General features: G+C 42.0%; 1 protein-coding gene across 3 annotated transcripts in view; it reads right to left on the bottom strand.

Annotated features, from left to right (window-relative positions):
* Positions 1-713: 713 nt before the first annotated feature.
* Positions 714-15,507, bottom strand: part of stard13a (StAR-related lipid transfer (START) domain containing 13a) — a 59,924-nt gene continuing 45,130 nt past the window's right edge. For all 3 annotated transcript variants that reach the window (XM_035943040.2, XM_023298500.3, XM_023298499.3), the window contains 12 exons: positions 15,113-15,194; positions 13,735-13,798; positions 11,947-13,262; positions 10,088-10,258; positions 9,412-9,571; positions 9,092-9,290; positions 7,002-7,215; positions 6,085-6,199; positions 5,291-5,542; positions 4,798-5,015; positions 2,739-2,915; positions 714-2,650 (listed from right to left, as the gene is read on the bottom strand). In XM_035943040.2, the coding sequence (XP_035798933.2) occupies positions 2,533-2,650; positions 2,739-2,915; positions 4,798-5,015; positions 5,291-5,542; positions 6,085-6,199; positions 7,002-7,215; positions 9,092-9,290; positions 9,412-9,571; positions 10,088-10,258; positions 11,947-13,262; positions 13,735-13,798; positions 15,113-15,194 (3,086 nt within the window). In that variant the 3' untranslated portion in view covers positions 714-2,532. The remainder of the gene's footprint in view (positions 2,651-2,738; positions 2,916-4,797; positions 5,016-5,290; positions 5,543-6,084; positions 6,200-7,001; positions 7,216-9,091; positions 9,291-9,411; positions 9,572-10,087; positions 10,259-11,946; positions 13,263-13,734; positions 13,799-15,112; positions 15,195-15,507) is intronic.

Raw genomic sequence — 15,507 nt, 5'->3', positions numbered from 1 at the left:
ACCATCTTTATTATCAATATTTGCTTAAACTTCTGTGACTCCGAGAATAAAAATGATCTCTCCAGTGGATTCTTGTGAAAACCAATGTTTGCTTCACCTTGTCAGGAAGATTCATTATTTTTTCTATCTAATTTGCAACATGATTCTCCTCATTTGTCAGATCCCATGAGCTATTGGAGCTGAAGTACACCCACAGTGCAGAGGATCATTGACATTCAGGAGCTGTCACTGCCTGCCCTACTTTCTAGATAAAAACCACTGACATGTTAAATGAGCTAAAAGTTAAATGTTTCTGCGTTGTCACAGGACTAACGGACAGAGAGCAGCGTCTGTATTCAAACACCTTCACTGTCCTCTGCGAGAGTCCCCATCTAACACAGCTAAGTAGGTAAATGTGATTGACTATTGATCCGAGCATTGGAGGTTTAGCTTCCATCCATTACTTGAAAGGACACGAGGAGAGAAGAGGGAAACAGTCCTCAGGGTGGAACCCCCTGATGCTCTGATGACTCTTCATTCACTCAGTTATCTAAAAATATTTTCCATGGCACACTTTGCAGATTCATTCTTCCTCCAGAGGGACAACAGCACCACCCAATGGACACCAGAACATATGACAAAGATGATCTGATACAAGTACTTGCTGTATCTTGTGCTATTATGCAATGTAGTATTAAAACTTTTCAGTAAAACATTTTCAAAAACTGCTTCGGTTGAAGTTTTAGATTTTTTATTCTCTTCTTTAGAAACAATGGTTCTGTTTTCTGTCACTTTGTCAGAAATAACCAAACACAAATCACCCTGATCTCAGCTACTCAGCTAGATTTGGAGCCTCTCCACACACAGTCAAGGGCTCATGTCAAAGTCACTCACTCTTTGTCTTTTTGTCTCTCTCATACACACATATTTACACACACACACACACACACACACACACACACTGTTCCCCAACAAAAAGGCATCCACGCAGGGTTACGGTGGCACTGTAGAGATATCATATCATAGCAACACCATAGCAACGCTGCAGCTGAAATAAAGAGAGCCAAGGCAGTGCCATGGCAAAGCAAGCCTTAGTCTGCTATTGCTATAGTAAGGATGGTGGTTGGAAAGTTTCACATTTCAGCATATCAATATGATAGGAAGACCCTGAAAAACTATGATGTCTGATCTGCTGGCACAGAAAGCGTTGCAGATATTTACAATAGAGGCTGTACATATGTTTAAACTGCAGATACACGGGCACAACCATGCACGCACGCATACACGCAAAAATTTCAAACATGCTTCCCAGAAGCAGTGAAATGGTCACATGTCTTAGACATTGTATAACATGACAGCAAAAAAAATTAAAGCAACAATGATACCATATACAGAGATATAATGACAATAATAGCTTTAAAATGGCATTTCACTTAGATAAGATTAACACTGAAAATAGTGACAGAGAACTAAATCAACAGTGATTTCCAACAAAATGTATCCAAAGCACATTAATGGACCCGACGAGAGTTTCCCCTTTATGTGACTCAGATCCCTCATGTACTCAGTTTTCCTGAAACTAGTGCACTTTTCACAACACAGTGCAGACACATATCCACATTGTACTGGTAGATTTTAGGGCACAGAAGTTTTTGCATTTTTACAGTATCTCTAGAATCCAGTACAATCACTGCATATTATAAATGTGAATACGTAAGTTAACAGCTTTGTAGAAGGAGTATAAAGATAGATGCAGATCATAGATGTCCAGTTTGCGTTAGTTTTGTTTTTCAAAACATTACTTGATAAAATCAGATTAGGGGTAAACGTTTCCTGCTTTTTCAAGTAAAGTCAATAGTAAATCAGAAAAGAATAAATGTTGTGAATAGTGTCAATTATATTTGTCATGCATGCTCCCCTGATAAAAGATGAAGTTTAGACAGATTTCTTAGAGTAGGAGTAAATCTTATGCATTTTTTGATCGTATATATTACAAAATCAGTTATAGATATGTATAAGTTTCAGGAATTTACTCTATTACAATACCTGTTATGTCAGATTAAACATAAAATCCTAACCGATATAGCAACCATCTTACCTGCTGGTGCTGCTTTATTGAACCTTTCTGTTCTAGATGCTGTATTAGACAATGAGGATTTGAATGACTGAATCAGAGCAATAAATAATATTAATTCTTCCCCTAATGCACAAAGTTGCAAGATAATTATATGAAACATCAATGGCTATTCAATGAAACTCAAACTGCTTGTTTCACATTTAACATGGGTTGTGTGGTTTTAACCAAGATGGCTTGGAAAAGTATAATTTATGATATAAATAAGTAGTGATATGTTACTGAAAGACACCTGACGAAAAAACGGCAAAAAAAAATATTGTGTGTGTCCTTCTGTGTGTGTGTGTGTGCATTCAATACAGTATGATACAGTAAAGCTCCCTGTCGTTCAGCACCTTGAAAAGACACTAGAGTCCATGGTTCCCTCCTGGGTCGCTGGTTCTCAGACTGCGACCCAAGATAAAGCCGACTGCTGGGGCTCAGCTCTTGGCCTCGGGGCTCGTCTGATCTAAAGGAAGAAAAGAGGAGCGGATCCTTTGGGCTTCACTGACGCACAGGTGACCAAACGCTCTGTTGTACCATTCCGGAGATCTTCCCCTGCAATGAGAACAGCAGAGACGCACATTGATTCCTGCAAAGCTGATTGAAACCTTCGCCATGAAAGGCACTTGAAAGCCGCCCGTACCTGAGGTCCACTCTGGAGATGTGCGTGAGCCTGGTCCTGCCCGTCCCACTGGGCTCCAGGAGGTACTGCGACTCCAGCACCACCCCCCTCACGGCTCCCATGCGTGGGCTGTCGTCATGCTCCACGGACACACAGACGAGTGCACAGGAGCCTTTGCACAGGTCTGTACGCCACGATCTGAGGGGGCAGAGGCACAGATAAAGAGAGGGAGGCAGTTACGTCAGGCATTTCACGTGGGAGTGTTAGATATTGTTTGGCATCTCTTTTATTATTACAATCTATCTTAACTTTCAAACACAGAGACCAATTTGTGCGCTTTCATCTGATCACGTCTGGATTACTGCAGTATCTTTATACCTGCAGGAAGCAAGAATCTATTGAGCGACTACAGCTACTCAGCAGCCAGACCCTGAGGCACGATTGCATTATTGCTGTTTCAGGCTCCTCACACTAGCTCTCAAATATGTTTTCGATTCAATTTTACTGTTTATTTTTGTTTACTTTTATTCCCTTTTAACCCACAAACACCAAAGCTGTTTCTGGGTGTTTTTTGCTTTCTTTTCTCTGTCATATTTTTGCTCACTGTTGGCTCATTTTTCTCATCAATAAAAAGTTACGCACCTTTATGGACACGGCACAACCATGTCTAGCAGTAGAGAGAATGCAGTCTGTGCAGTAAGACTCAATCAGAATGCCATAAATCTTTCATTATTTCTTTTACAGAAAGTGGGCAAAAAAATGGATTCAACATGTACAACATTTTTTCACAGGCGTTGCCATCCCTGATAGAAACAGTGGCTCTTCACAAATTATAGACATTTTACTACTCACATTTTAATGTTTCCATACTTGTCTTTTATCTGCTACAGTTCAGCCCAGACAAACTTAAAACTACCAGCAGTCATGTCACAACCACAGGAACACAGTCATTTTATTTTATTTTTGCATAATCTGCTCGGAGAAAATGGTTTCTTTGGTTTAATTTTTAATTAAGACACAAAGAATAATAAAGGAAATTTGATGGAATATCACAACTTTAGGCTTAGATTTCATTCGTTTTAGTTAAAATCACACATGGTTAGTTCAAAGACTATTGGAAAACTGAAAAATCAGGTGATTCGTTGTTATTACAGTTCAGGATTTTTACAGATGATGTAATTTTGGTGAGATTTTTAAAGATAACCTCTTTTAAAGTTGGGTTTTTTTGGTTCAGAGTTGTGAAGCGTACTGCCACACATTTTGAGATTCTTGAGTTGGGGCCCTTTGTGTGTTCCAGGGGCTCAGTTAAAAGCTAAAGTGAACAGTCAAACAATCAGGGGCCTGAGGCTGTGGGACGATCTGCCCGAGGAAATCCAGTTGGATGAGTCAGTGACCTCTTTGAAGTATTTTTATTGGAGTGCCTTTCCTGATTCTACTTGAGTTTAAATTCCTTTGAACTCTCCTTTTCAACACTGTACTGGTTTTTATACACTGAATTGTGTTTTTTTAATGATTGGAATGCTTTAAGTATCTTGGAAAGTGCTCTACAAATGAAGATCATGATTATTTCTTACATTACTAGAGTTTCAGCAAGCAACTTGTTTCATTATCAATCAATCTATCGATTATTTACTCATTTAATCACATTAAAAAACGTCCAGCAGGTTAACAAGTAACACAAGATGACGCTAGTGAATATCTTGTTCTGTCAAGACCAAGAAATTCTGACACCAGCACATTCTCACATATGAGAACTTCCAACCATCACATCTAATGTTTTCCTGGAAAAAATAAATGATTTTCTTTTAATCAACTAATATTTGCAGCTGTACTTTTAAAACAGTACCTTACTTTGGAAAGTTTCCTTATTTTAGGAACTATTCGAGCAGATGTTTGACAGTTACTGTGTGAAAATACATATTGTGATTAAAGCTGTTTATGTATACATCAGCTAATACTAATAATGCAAGGTGAGTGCATAGATTGCCCTAAATGCTATGATGCGTTTAATTTACTAGTCCTCCAGATAAGAAATTTAAAAAAATACCTAAATATGGAAATTAAGTGAAGTAATCCTGACCTTAGTACCACATAGTCACAGCTGGGTTGAGGCGCCATGTTGCAGCAGGAGTACTGATACACGTCTGTCTGTTTGTCCAGCGTCTCCAGAATCTTCTCCTGCTGTAGTTCACTTTGCCACAGCGGTCGCTCTTTCAGCAGCCGCTGCAGAACCTCAGTGGGAGTTGCAGACACCTCGATGCAAACTCGCCACCGCCTTAAAGGGTTACCATCTCCCACCTTACACACAAACACAACAGGCTCTTTAAATACTATATAGATTGGATCAGTTTGTGTGTCTCTGTGGATTAACATGCATGAATAAAAAGCAATATCACCCTTTAGTTTAATTCATTTTAGCTCACACAACTTCTGGAGTTAAACTTTTAGTCTGTGTTTTGACTTAATTGGATAATAAGTCTAGCATGGCGTCATATATCTATAAAGATCCTATCATCCCCTGTGTTCTCCTCATTATTTCCTGTCCCTGTTACAGAAATGCAGTGACCGCACACCTTTTTAAAAGCCAGTTCTGTATGGTCAGTAGACGAGCGAGACACCCAGCCTTTGCTCTTATCTTTGGCCTCTTTCAGCAAGGCCTGGATCAGCCTTTCTAGGTGCGCATGATAGGATCCCTCCTCGTCCTCCTCTTCCTCGTCCTCATCCACTTCTTCCTCATGAGCCTTGCAAAGCTCGTCCAGCGGGGGCACCATCAGCTCTGCCTCCATGTAGGAGTTACGGGACTGGGTCACCATTTCCTCAGGGATCTGGGGAACAGGCAGAGAATGTGCATCGAATCACGTCAGCTCAGGACTGAAAGCAGAAAATAGACTGTGCTGCTCTCATATCTGCTCCTGCTGGTACAAATGCTTCAGTGAGTAATTTTTGGTATAAAAGTTAAACAATATTTTTGTAATCAATGTCTCCTATTCCTTCTCGCTTTCTGTTCATTTCCATGTTTTGGAAGAATTCCGCTACCCTCTGTGGGTTCAGAAGAGTCAGTCATCCTTGTATGAAAACTCTTCAAACCACATTAAACTCAAACATGCATAGAAATCAAGTCTGTTTTTCTTAAACCCTGACAGCAGCAGTACATATTGCACATGCTGACAACCTCAACGTAATGATGATATAGAGACTCAGAAATGAGCTCATTGAGCACAATTATAGCGTGGCCTTGAATAATAATAACTCAGCAGGGGGAAACATCAGTCAGCTTCATGTTTGTCTCCTAATGTCATACATAAAGATGAAGTCGTGCATTATTTCTTTGTGGGCAGAAATGAACGCTGCTGCATTTGATCCCGACCTGAAAGAGACGCTGGCACTCAGTGATCATGTGTGCCAGGCCCTGGGTGGCAGCCAGGTTCTCATTTAAGTCCTTCTGATCGGGACGGCCTGTGGTGTACTTCCTCTGGATTGACCTTTAGTAAAAGAAATCATACAGAATATGCAGAGCGCGTTGTAAATTATGTGATCAGTTACAGAAAGGGACAGAAAAATACACCTGTAGTCATAAGCAACTGAACATAAATAAGATCATTATGCAAGGCAGATTTCCCAGACTGATAAAATCTGGTAGTGGATAAAACTCAGTTGTGAGTTGGAAGAATTTAGTGATTTGCTTCACCCAATTTGAAGTTTGCACTTAGAACTATTAAAGACTGATTTTCTGTTTTCAAATATTCTAACTGCTATGTGCCAACAGAATCGACATATAAAAAATTAAAACAACAACAGTTAAATGACATTGCAGTTATAGTAAACTGAGTTAGTTTGTTCTGTTAGTAAACCAGATAGAGGCTGCAACACTAACTGATTTTACTTACAGTCAAAGCACTAACAGTACTATTTCTAGTCACAACTGTAATAATAACCACGATTAAAACAATTGAATATGGATAAAACAGTGAAGCCATTTAGCAGAGGAAGGAAAATTCTATTCTGCATTTGTGAAGCCCACATAGAGATGTTTTCATTTACGCTGTAATGAATATATAAAAATAGTTCAAATAGAAAAAGAAGACCAACATGGATAATGAGGCACCACACTAAATCTAAAAAATAAATATATACTGCAATTTATTTCACAAAACAAAACACATCTTCCCCAAATACATTTGTTGCATTGTTAGTGGGGGGCAGCCGCATTGTTTATTATAGTAACAGTTTCACTGATGAGTTTTCTAATCAAACGACAGCATGTTTATAGGTTTGTATATCCACCTCGGTGACAGCGTCTCGTTCTTCAGTATGCTGAGGTGGAACAGCGACGGCCCCAGACAAACTGCCAGGTTCATCGGCGTCATCTGGTTCTCCTCCACCAAGGAAGTAACATCACGCAGGAAGTACAGCAACGTCTGCAGGACCTCCCTGTTTTCATCCGGCATCAACAAAATGGCTGCTCTGACGGCCTGTAACCTCTGCTCCTTTGGGACGTCTGCAGAGAGATGAAATTTAGATGAGGAGGGCAGACAACCTCAACAATAAGTATCTAGGTAAACTCAACAATTTAGAAAAAAGTTCAAATTAGCCGATTGCACTCAAAAGGCTTTTGAACTGTTCAACTGGTGACAAATTTTTGACCACTTAGTTAATCTACACCCTGGTCAGGTGTGGCTTTAAAGTATCATGATCAGATAGCATGACTAACACATAGATATTCTTTTGACCAGTCATTTTTAAAGACCACCTTAAGATGCAGCTTTAATCAACTGACACAATGCCACAGGTAACAAGACGATAGCAGGCTGTTGGTATGCTGGATGCTGACATGCCAGTTAGGGCCGTAGTAATGCACTTGAATGTCCACAACTCCACCATTTGTCATCTAAGAAATCATTTTGGGCAGCATGGTACAACAGACAATCTGCCACATGACTGCAGACTACATGTCAGCATCCAAGCCTAGGATTGTGACATCTGGCTCATCTGTCTGCAGAATCGTTTGTGATCAATAACAGAGACGGCTGTTGAAATTGCCGGTTTGCACAACCAGAGAATATCTACTGAAACTGTGAGGAATTGCCTGAAGGAAGCTGGTTTGAGATCTGTTTTTTGTAACTGGCTCCTGTGGGCAGCCACTCACGTTCATTAAACACTAGCAAGATAGAGGACAGTCGTTTTCATTGATGGATCTTGTTTTAAGGTGCACATAACAGATGCCAGATGTATTTGGCATCGTACAAGGTAAAGCTACACCAGCGTTGAACGGAGAGCAGCCATGAAGGCAGATAAGTGATGAAACAAGGACAAGGAATACATCTGCATTACATTGATGGCAATCTCAGCGCCCAACGATATAGAGATGAAATCCACCCATTTACTATCTCATTTATCTTGTTCATTTGCTGCCATCACTTCAGGTTTCAACAACTCAATGGGCATCTTTCTGTCTATATCTTCTGTAGTGGCTAAAAATGCTCCAGTCCTGAAAAATAACCTGCACAGTGTTTTGGCTTGTAACCTATTGAATTTCTTTGGGGTTGTCTGACTGTCCAACAATGCAATCCTTTCCCATAATGTCTGCCAATGTTGTCAAGCTCCTCAGGAAGAGAGGGACAACATTCGACAAGCCAACATCGACAACATCATTAACTCTGTGTGGAACTACATGATAAAATGATGGACAAGCTAAATAGTGCCTTGTTATTTTTGATCCATTATAATGATTTCACAATGATTTTTGGTCCCATTATCATGTCTAATATAGTACAACAATACATATTCCACTATGTTGAAAAGAATGAGTAGAATTAAAATATTATATGCTGCATCTATACTTTTTGTGTGGAATACATCAAAACTATTTCAGTCATACCTGAATGGATTCGTCATTGACACAGTTCACGATTCTGGACAAAAAGTAAAATGAAAAGGTATCAAACAAATTTTGTCAGTGAGATATTATAAGAATGCATCCCATCTCCATTTTTTTGGTTACCACATTGATGGGTCCTGCTCATATGACTGGTTGCCTGAGGAGGCAGTGATGATGCTAGAGCTTTTCTGAAAAGTTTAGAGATTTTCAACGAGAAGTGCTTGGAGCAGCTGCGTGCTTTTTCCTCACTGTGTACAACTGAAAAAAGACGCTGTGTTTGCTGTGCAATTTGTGTTTATATACTAACAGAATTTTCAGTTTACGAGTTCAACATCAATTTAGTTGGAAAAAGTAGTACCTGGAAAAATACATGATCATGTGAAACTCTGAATACAATGACAACAAGCAGTTGCATCGGTATTTCAGTATATGACTAAAACCATCTAGAGTCACATCCTCTGTGACCGACGTCAGCTGTGACTCTGAGGTGACTTACACTGGTAAATGTGTAGGAAGGTTTCCCCCAGCTTGCTTGTCAGCAGAGGCTCAGGCAAGTCTCTGAAGAACTGTTTGACCATGTCGGCCACGTCGTACGCTGACTGGTCCTCGTAGCTCACACAGTCTGGTGACAACTCACACTGCTGCCTCAGGGCCTGAATACGAGACTTCACGCCGGACTTGCGGAACAATCCCACCTGAGAGGAGGAAGGGTGGAAAAGAAATGGGGCAGATTTTAGCTGCTGCATGTTTGGAATGCAAACAGCCAACATTTAATGCTATGAGAAAGATTCAGTCTTGTAAAAGCTGTTTTCTAACCTGGTCCAGACAGTGCGTTCTGAGGTGGCTGAGAGCCTGTTGTAAACACAGGGGGAGGGGGAAACCACAGCGCTGGACATGGACGATGAGGGGAACACCAAAAACACTCTTCTCTTTGTAGTCAGGCACCTTCATGCGCTTCATAAACTTGGGCACAGACCTGCGAGCGATAGATGGAGAACAATTAGGGAAGTGTGTGAGAGAATAAGCGGTCTGTGCTTTCATTATCTTGGATGCTGGTCAACAGAGTTTGCCTGTTGGGGATAATAAAAAATGAACAGGACTGGCCATTAACAGCACAAAGATGGGGTTGTTTTTGCACAGAGACTGATGTGGCTGAGAATTTACTTATGGTCCAACACTGGGGCATGCACAAAGCTATTGATGTTGGGGCTTTAATAACATCCCTGAAGGTGTTGAGAATGCATGTGGCGCTACTGTAGAGTTGAAAGGAGCAGTGAAAATAACAAACAGAGGCCACTTTGACAACTGTCACACATACAGAACATAGTTTATCTAGAGAATATGGTGAAACAATGAATGCACCAAGGTCAGAGAGAAGTTTACAAAGCGGTTTCAAACACTTTCTACATCTGACATTACATGCAGTCGAATACCATAAATTTTATTGAATGTAGAAAAGAGAAACATATGGACTGAGTGTGTTTAAACCCACCATGTCCAGCCATGTTTATTAGACATCGAGTATTTCTCCATGATGGCGGTGAGGCGGAGCAAAGAAAACTTCTGCAGTAGACTGAGCTGGCCTGCTGATTGGCTGCTGATCTGCAGAGAAGACGCTGGCTGGTTGAGATGATCAGAGGTTCTGAAACTGGGCCATCGCAGACTGGGACAGGAAGAAAATACCAGTAAACAATGAGAGACAGTGACTCAGTGGGTGTAAACACAATTCTGGTTTATTCTGGGACTCATTATTATAGCTTTGGACAACGTGTTCTTAGGAATAGCATCATTGCTGAGACCTGGGAATTTCTCACAAGACATTCAATATCAGTCATATTGGTTTTAACCCTCTGCGTAGTTTCTTGCTCTTTTTTGCTCCTGTCATATTTTTAGTCACTGTCATATTTTTACTCACTATTTTTACTCATTTTCATTGAAATAAGAAGTTCTGCACCTCAATGGAAACAGCACAACCATGGCTACAAGAAGAGAGGACTCAAAAATGTCTTCTGCACAGTTTGAGAAAGATATGTTATAAATCATAAAAATAATAATAAAACTAAATTTTTTGGACTATTTTATATTTTAAAAAAATAAAGCCTGGTATTGGCATGTATAGTATTTTTTGGAAGTGTCCACAATGCTACTAATGCTGAAAAAACTGAAGACACTACATATTATAGGCATCCTAATGCTTAAAAAAATGTTTATTTTGTTTCCATTCTTGTTCTGTGTCTGCATAAAGACAGTCTGCAGTTCAGCCCAGTCAACCACAAAGTCCAGGATTTTTTTTGTCATGAGACTGTCTGAGCTGAGCCTCCGTTGCACTGAAGAGCACTGACTTCTAATTTTTTCACCTAAACTGGTTAAAGCAAAAGATTATTTTTTAGCAATTTTTCAAAAGGGACTTGTTGAATATGGTGAACGCTATGAAAGATCACAATTTGCAGCTTTCAAGTTTCCCAGTGGAACCACGTCAGATGAGTAGTTCAAGGACAAAGCAAGTTGAAAATCTAAAGATTCTTATGGTCTTAACAGTTTTCTGGCTCTGATAAATGGTATAATCTTGGCAATTTTTAAAAGACAACATGCATTTCAAACCCACCGGTTAGACAAACTTGTTTTGCAGAGAAAATCAAGGCAGAAAGTAGAATTATTACCCAAATTGTTCCATGTTAGAATACATGGCTATGATATTTCAAATTTGTCTTAAAACAATAGGCAGGTGCCAATACGAAAATATGGTAAGAATTTAATTGGCTCGCTGTACTTTTTCACCCTTTTACTGGCCCTGAAGAGATTTGTTCCCAAATCAAATTTCACTGTAGATAAATCTGGGGGATATCTTCCAAAGTTTTAGTATTTTCGTACAAAATTACATGTTTGTGTCCTCCTATCCCTCCAGTGGAGCTCGACAAGAAAAGACTGTTGTGGGGGAAACTGCACTAGAAAGACTTTAACTTTAGAAGGTATCCACTTGACTTGTCGGACACGGAGTACAGACACTTGGTGCCTCATTTTAACTGCAGATAAACTGACCCACATACCGTATCACCAGTCTTTCTATGCATAAATTGGTTATAACTACTATTTTGTTTGTCCTGACTCTTGGTTTTACCTCCAAATAAAGTGCTTTAGATGATCAGGTTACGCTATTGGCTTGCTCTCAACCTGCGTGTCTGTTTTTTGCATTGTTGGGCTTCGTGGTGTCGGCAGGTTCCAAGATCTCAGCTATTACTGAGTGAGTGAAATGTTATTATAAGCAATAAAAATTAAGGCCAAAACTATAAAAACAGGGCCCAAGTTGTAATAAACCATAATTATCCTTTAAATGCCTGAACAGCTACTCACCGTGGTCTCGTCAGGGAGGCCCCAACTCCAGAGTCCCGCCTCTCCCGACTGGTCCCTGTCGAATCGGTGTCATTTAGGGAGACCCCATCTCTCTCGCCTTCACTGGGGGTGGTCCTGCCCTCCCCTTCGTCCTCCCCCTCCGCGGTGTCTCCCTCAGGCAGCACACTGCGACTCCAGTGGTCCACTATTTGCTGCAAGCCGCTGACGTGCTGGATGATGTCGTCCAGGTGAGGAAAAAGGTTGTCCTCTTTCTCCAAGTCCAGCAGGTCTCCTGTGCTGGCATACAGGTGGGAGCCTGGCACGTTGTCGTAAACGCTCACCCTGCTGCCTCGTGGAGCTCCAGGACAGGGTTTGGACAAGGGTTTGCCAGACCAGGGCTCACCCAGGCCATTGCCAGGTGGAGAAGTCTGAGCATGTGTCTGTGAAGTATTGTTTCTGTCACCTGGGGAAGGCGCCAAGCTTTCTATGGATAGGGCTTTTGGGAAGGTTCCTGGTTTATGGTCTTTGGGGATATGAATAAGGAGGTTTTCATATGAGTGAAATTGGTTTCTGCCAAACTGACTCTGACCCTCAGTCCTCTTACCCTGAGAAGGCAGCTCCATATCCTCCAGATACATGCTGCTTCTCTTGCTGGCAGTGCGGGGTTTTGTACATACAGGCTCCTTCACGCTGGGCACCGCAGTCTCTTTGCTGGGGCTCACACTCATCATGGATAGGTCTTCACAATCCTTGCTGAGGGAGACAGGGGAAGTGTCACCATCACTTTGGTGGTTGTGTTTGGAGCTGTGCTCTAATTGGTTGATGGGGGTACACTGGAGCATCTGCAGCGCCTGAGGCTCCTCCCCCTGCAGCACCGGCCCACTGATGACCAACGGCGGCCTCCGATTCGAGCTTTTCCGCCTCGTCGACGGACCCCAAGTACGCATGAGTTCCATCCGCCGCAAGAACTCCTTGGCTTTACTCCGCCCTCCTTGCCCGTGGCGGCTGCTCTTGATCGGCAGGGAGTTGTAGTGCGGAAGATCCCTCGGTGGTTGGTAGGAAGCCGAGAGGGAAGCCATAGATATGGAGTCAGGCATAGCGGAGGCGGAGTCCTCACTGTGGAGGGATGAGATCTCTGTGATCTCTTGCTCGCTCAGGTCCGTCAGCACACTCTCACTGCTCACTGTGCTGTGCAGACCCTCCCCCTGACCTGTCGGGCTGCTTTCAGTGGTGCTGTCCAACAGGAAGTCTTGTAGGCGAGACCAGCGCCTGCTGTTCCACTCGAACGTCCACCTTTTGCTGATGGCCAATGGGTCATCTTCATCAGAGTCATCGCTCTATGGGAGGACGAAGGAAATATCAGATCCATCTCATGAGCAAAAATTGCACAACAAACTCTAAATTAGATTCCCTTTAGACTGCAATAATACATAAAGTTCTGAACTGTAGACAACTATCAAGATGTATTACAAGACAAATGAATCAAGTCATTCTACAACTGCTATGATTTCTTTTAGCAGATGCTTTTATCCAATGCGACATACATTGTCATGTGGAATGAAAGACATTTTTGGCAATCTATCCTCAATCATCAGAACTAAATTTAGTTAGAATCTAATTTTATGATGTTGACTGACAGCACCAGAGTTTCCCTGTAACCTGACCAGATCCTTGTCCCGTAGCTGCTTATAAGCAAAATTCAAACTGCAAAATCCTCTTGCATATTCATGCTACTTGCCAAACTAGGTTGTATTTTTGTAAATTACCAAAGCAAAATCATATTTAAAAAATAAAAAAGCACCAACTTACTTTCTTCTTGGGGTGGCTGACATCCAGTTTCATGGAGGCACACTTGTTCAGAGTATTTAGACGTCTGCAACACACACATTCACACAGTCACATGCTAAAGCCAAAGCTGGCAGACTGGACATGTTTTGTCGGCTGTTGTGCATTTGCTTCCTTCTGCGCTGTAATCTCTCGTTTTTATCTCACTTCTCTCTTTCCTCCTGATCAGTCACTCTCAGATGTGCGTCTTACTTTTCTCCTTTCATCTTCTTCACCGACTCCGGCCTTCTCACTGCATCTATCCCTCCCCCCGACACTGACTTTCTCCTCCCTCTCTTCTTCTTTCCTTAGTCCTCCCTCTATTTCTGCGGCATCACTCCACTGGATCCTCACCCAGTGCATCTCCCAACGAAACACCACCGGCTCCTCCCCTCCACTTTCTTCCCTCCTCCTTTCATCTGCCACCCGTCCTAAAAGCCTCCTCACCCGCAAACTGTCTCCACCTTCTGCATTCTACAGCCTCAGCTGTGAAGAGTTGTTTGTTGGTGCCTTTAAAGATGGGATCATCAAAAATATACCGTGGGACTCGTGACCACTGTTATGTGAGAGATATTAACCTCTAAAAAACACAGTGGAAAATCCTCCTCCTTTGTTAACTTTCTGTTTTCTAAGCACACAAACTGGCACACAAAGGGCGGCTTGTTGCTACATCACCCACAAAAATACCAACAGCTTTATACACTGTGTATCATTTCACGCATGAGTATGTAATTTAAAGTTTAAGCTACGCATTATGAGTGTGTTTTATGGCTCTTGAGACGGTTCTCAGGGGGTCTGATGGGTATTCTCGCACAATATAGCTGTCAGGAATCACTAACGCTATAATTAACCCTCCCTCCCGTACCGTTGGAGAGACGGGGTGAACGGCAGAGAGGGGAAAAGATAAGAAAGGGGGGAGAAATGTGCTGGTGTAAGCAAGGACAACTTCAATGAGAGGGAAATAGGAGATGTAAAAAAAAAAAAAAGAAAGATCACAGAGGTATGCAGAGAGACTTAAAACACACACTCAAAGCCATCTGCTGGAATATACTGGCATCCCCTCACTCCTTCAGCCCTTTACCCTCACCCATTCATCCCCCTCCTCTTATTTTTCGCCCCCTGAGGGTCTTTCCTCTTTGAATGGGAGATCAGAGCGTGGCGGAGAGGAGGTGACCAGATCAAAGGCTGGGTGTCTGGGCGGGAGACATGGACGGGGAGTTCATTAAGGGTCGGGGTCAGACATCTAATGAGCGGCGGTTAGCACCAGGCCGCACAGAGACAGGACGGGAGGGGACTAGGAAAGGAATCTGCTGATTTTATTGGCGTTAAATGCGCCAGAGAACAAGTGTAAATGCGTCCTCACCGACACAGAGGCTCCACCAGATCCCGGTCCAAAAAGTCGTGGTCCCTTTTCACCGAGGAAATATCAATCGGAAACTGGGAATCTGTGAGGAAGCGGAAGAGAAAACGAACGAGAGGTTGAGTTTTGTTAGTTAATGATTGACAGGAGATGACTGCTTTTCTCCGGTGAACTGTTAATGAAGTCTGTGAAGTATGGCATAGCTGCCGCCGTCGCTGTTAACACTTGCCATTTGCATTGAAGTTTCCAAACCCCGAAATAACTCTGAATCCCACACAATGCTAAAATGACTCATGCTTTTTATTTTGGTGATTCTATGTGTGTGGTGGCAGACTGCAGGCATCATGTGCACCCGGAGGAGCAGCCACAGCCCGGCATCCACAACCCGACATTACTGG

This window comes from Amphiprion ocellaris, chromosome 14 (assembly GCF_022539595.1).
Source record: "Amphiprion ocellaris isolate individual 3 ecotype Okinawa chromosome 14, ASM2253959v1, whole genome shotgun sequence".
Taxonomy (NCBI): domain Eukaryota; kingdom Metazoa; phylum Chordata; class Actinopteri; family Pomacentridae; genus Amphiprion; species Amphiprion ocellaris.
This window is presented reverse-complemented; position numbering and strand designations above follow the sequence as displayed.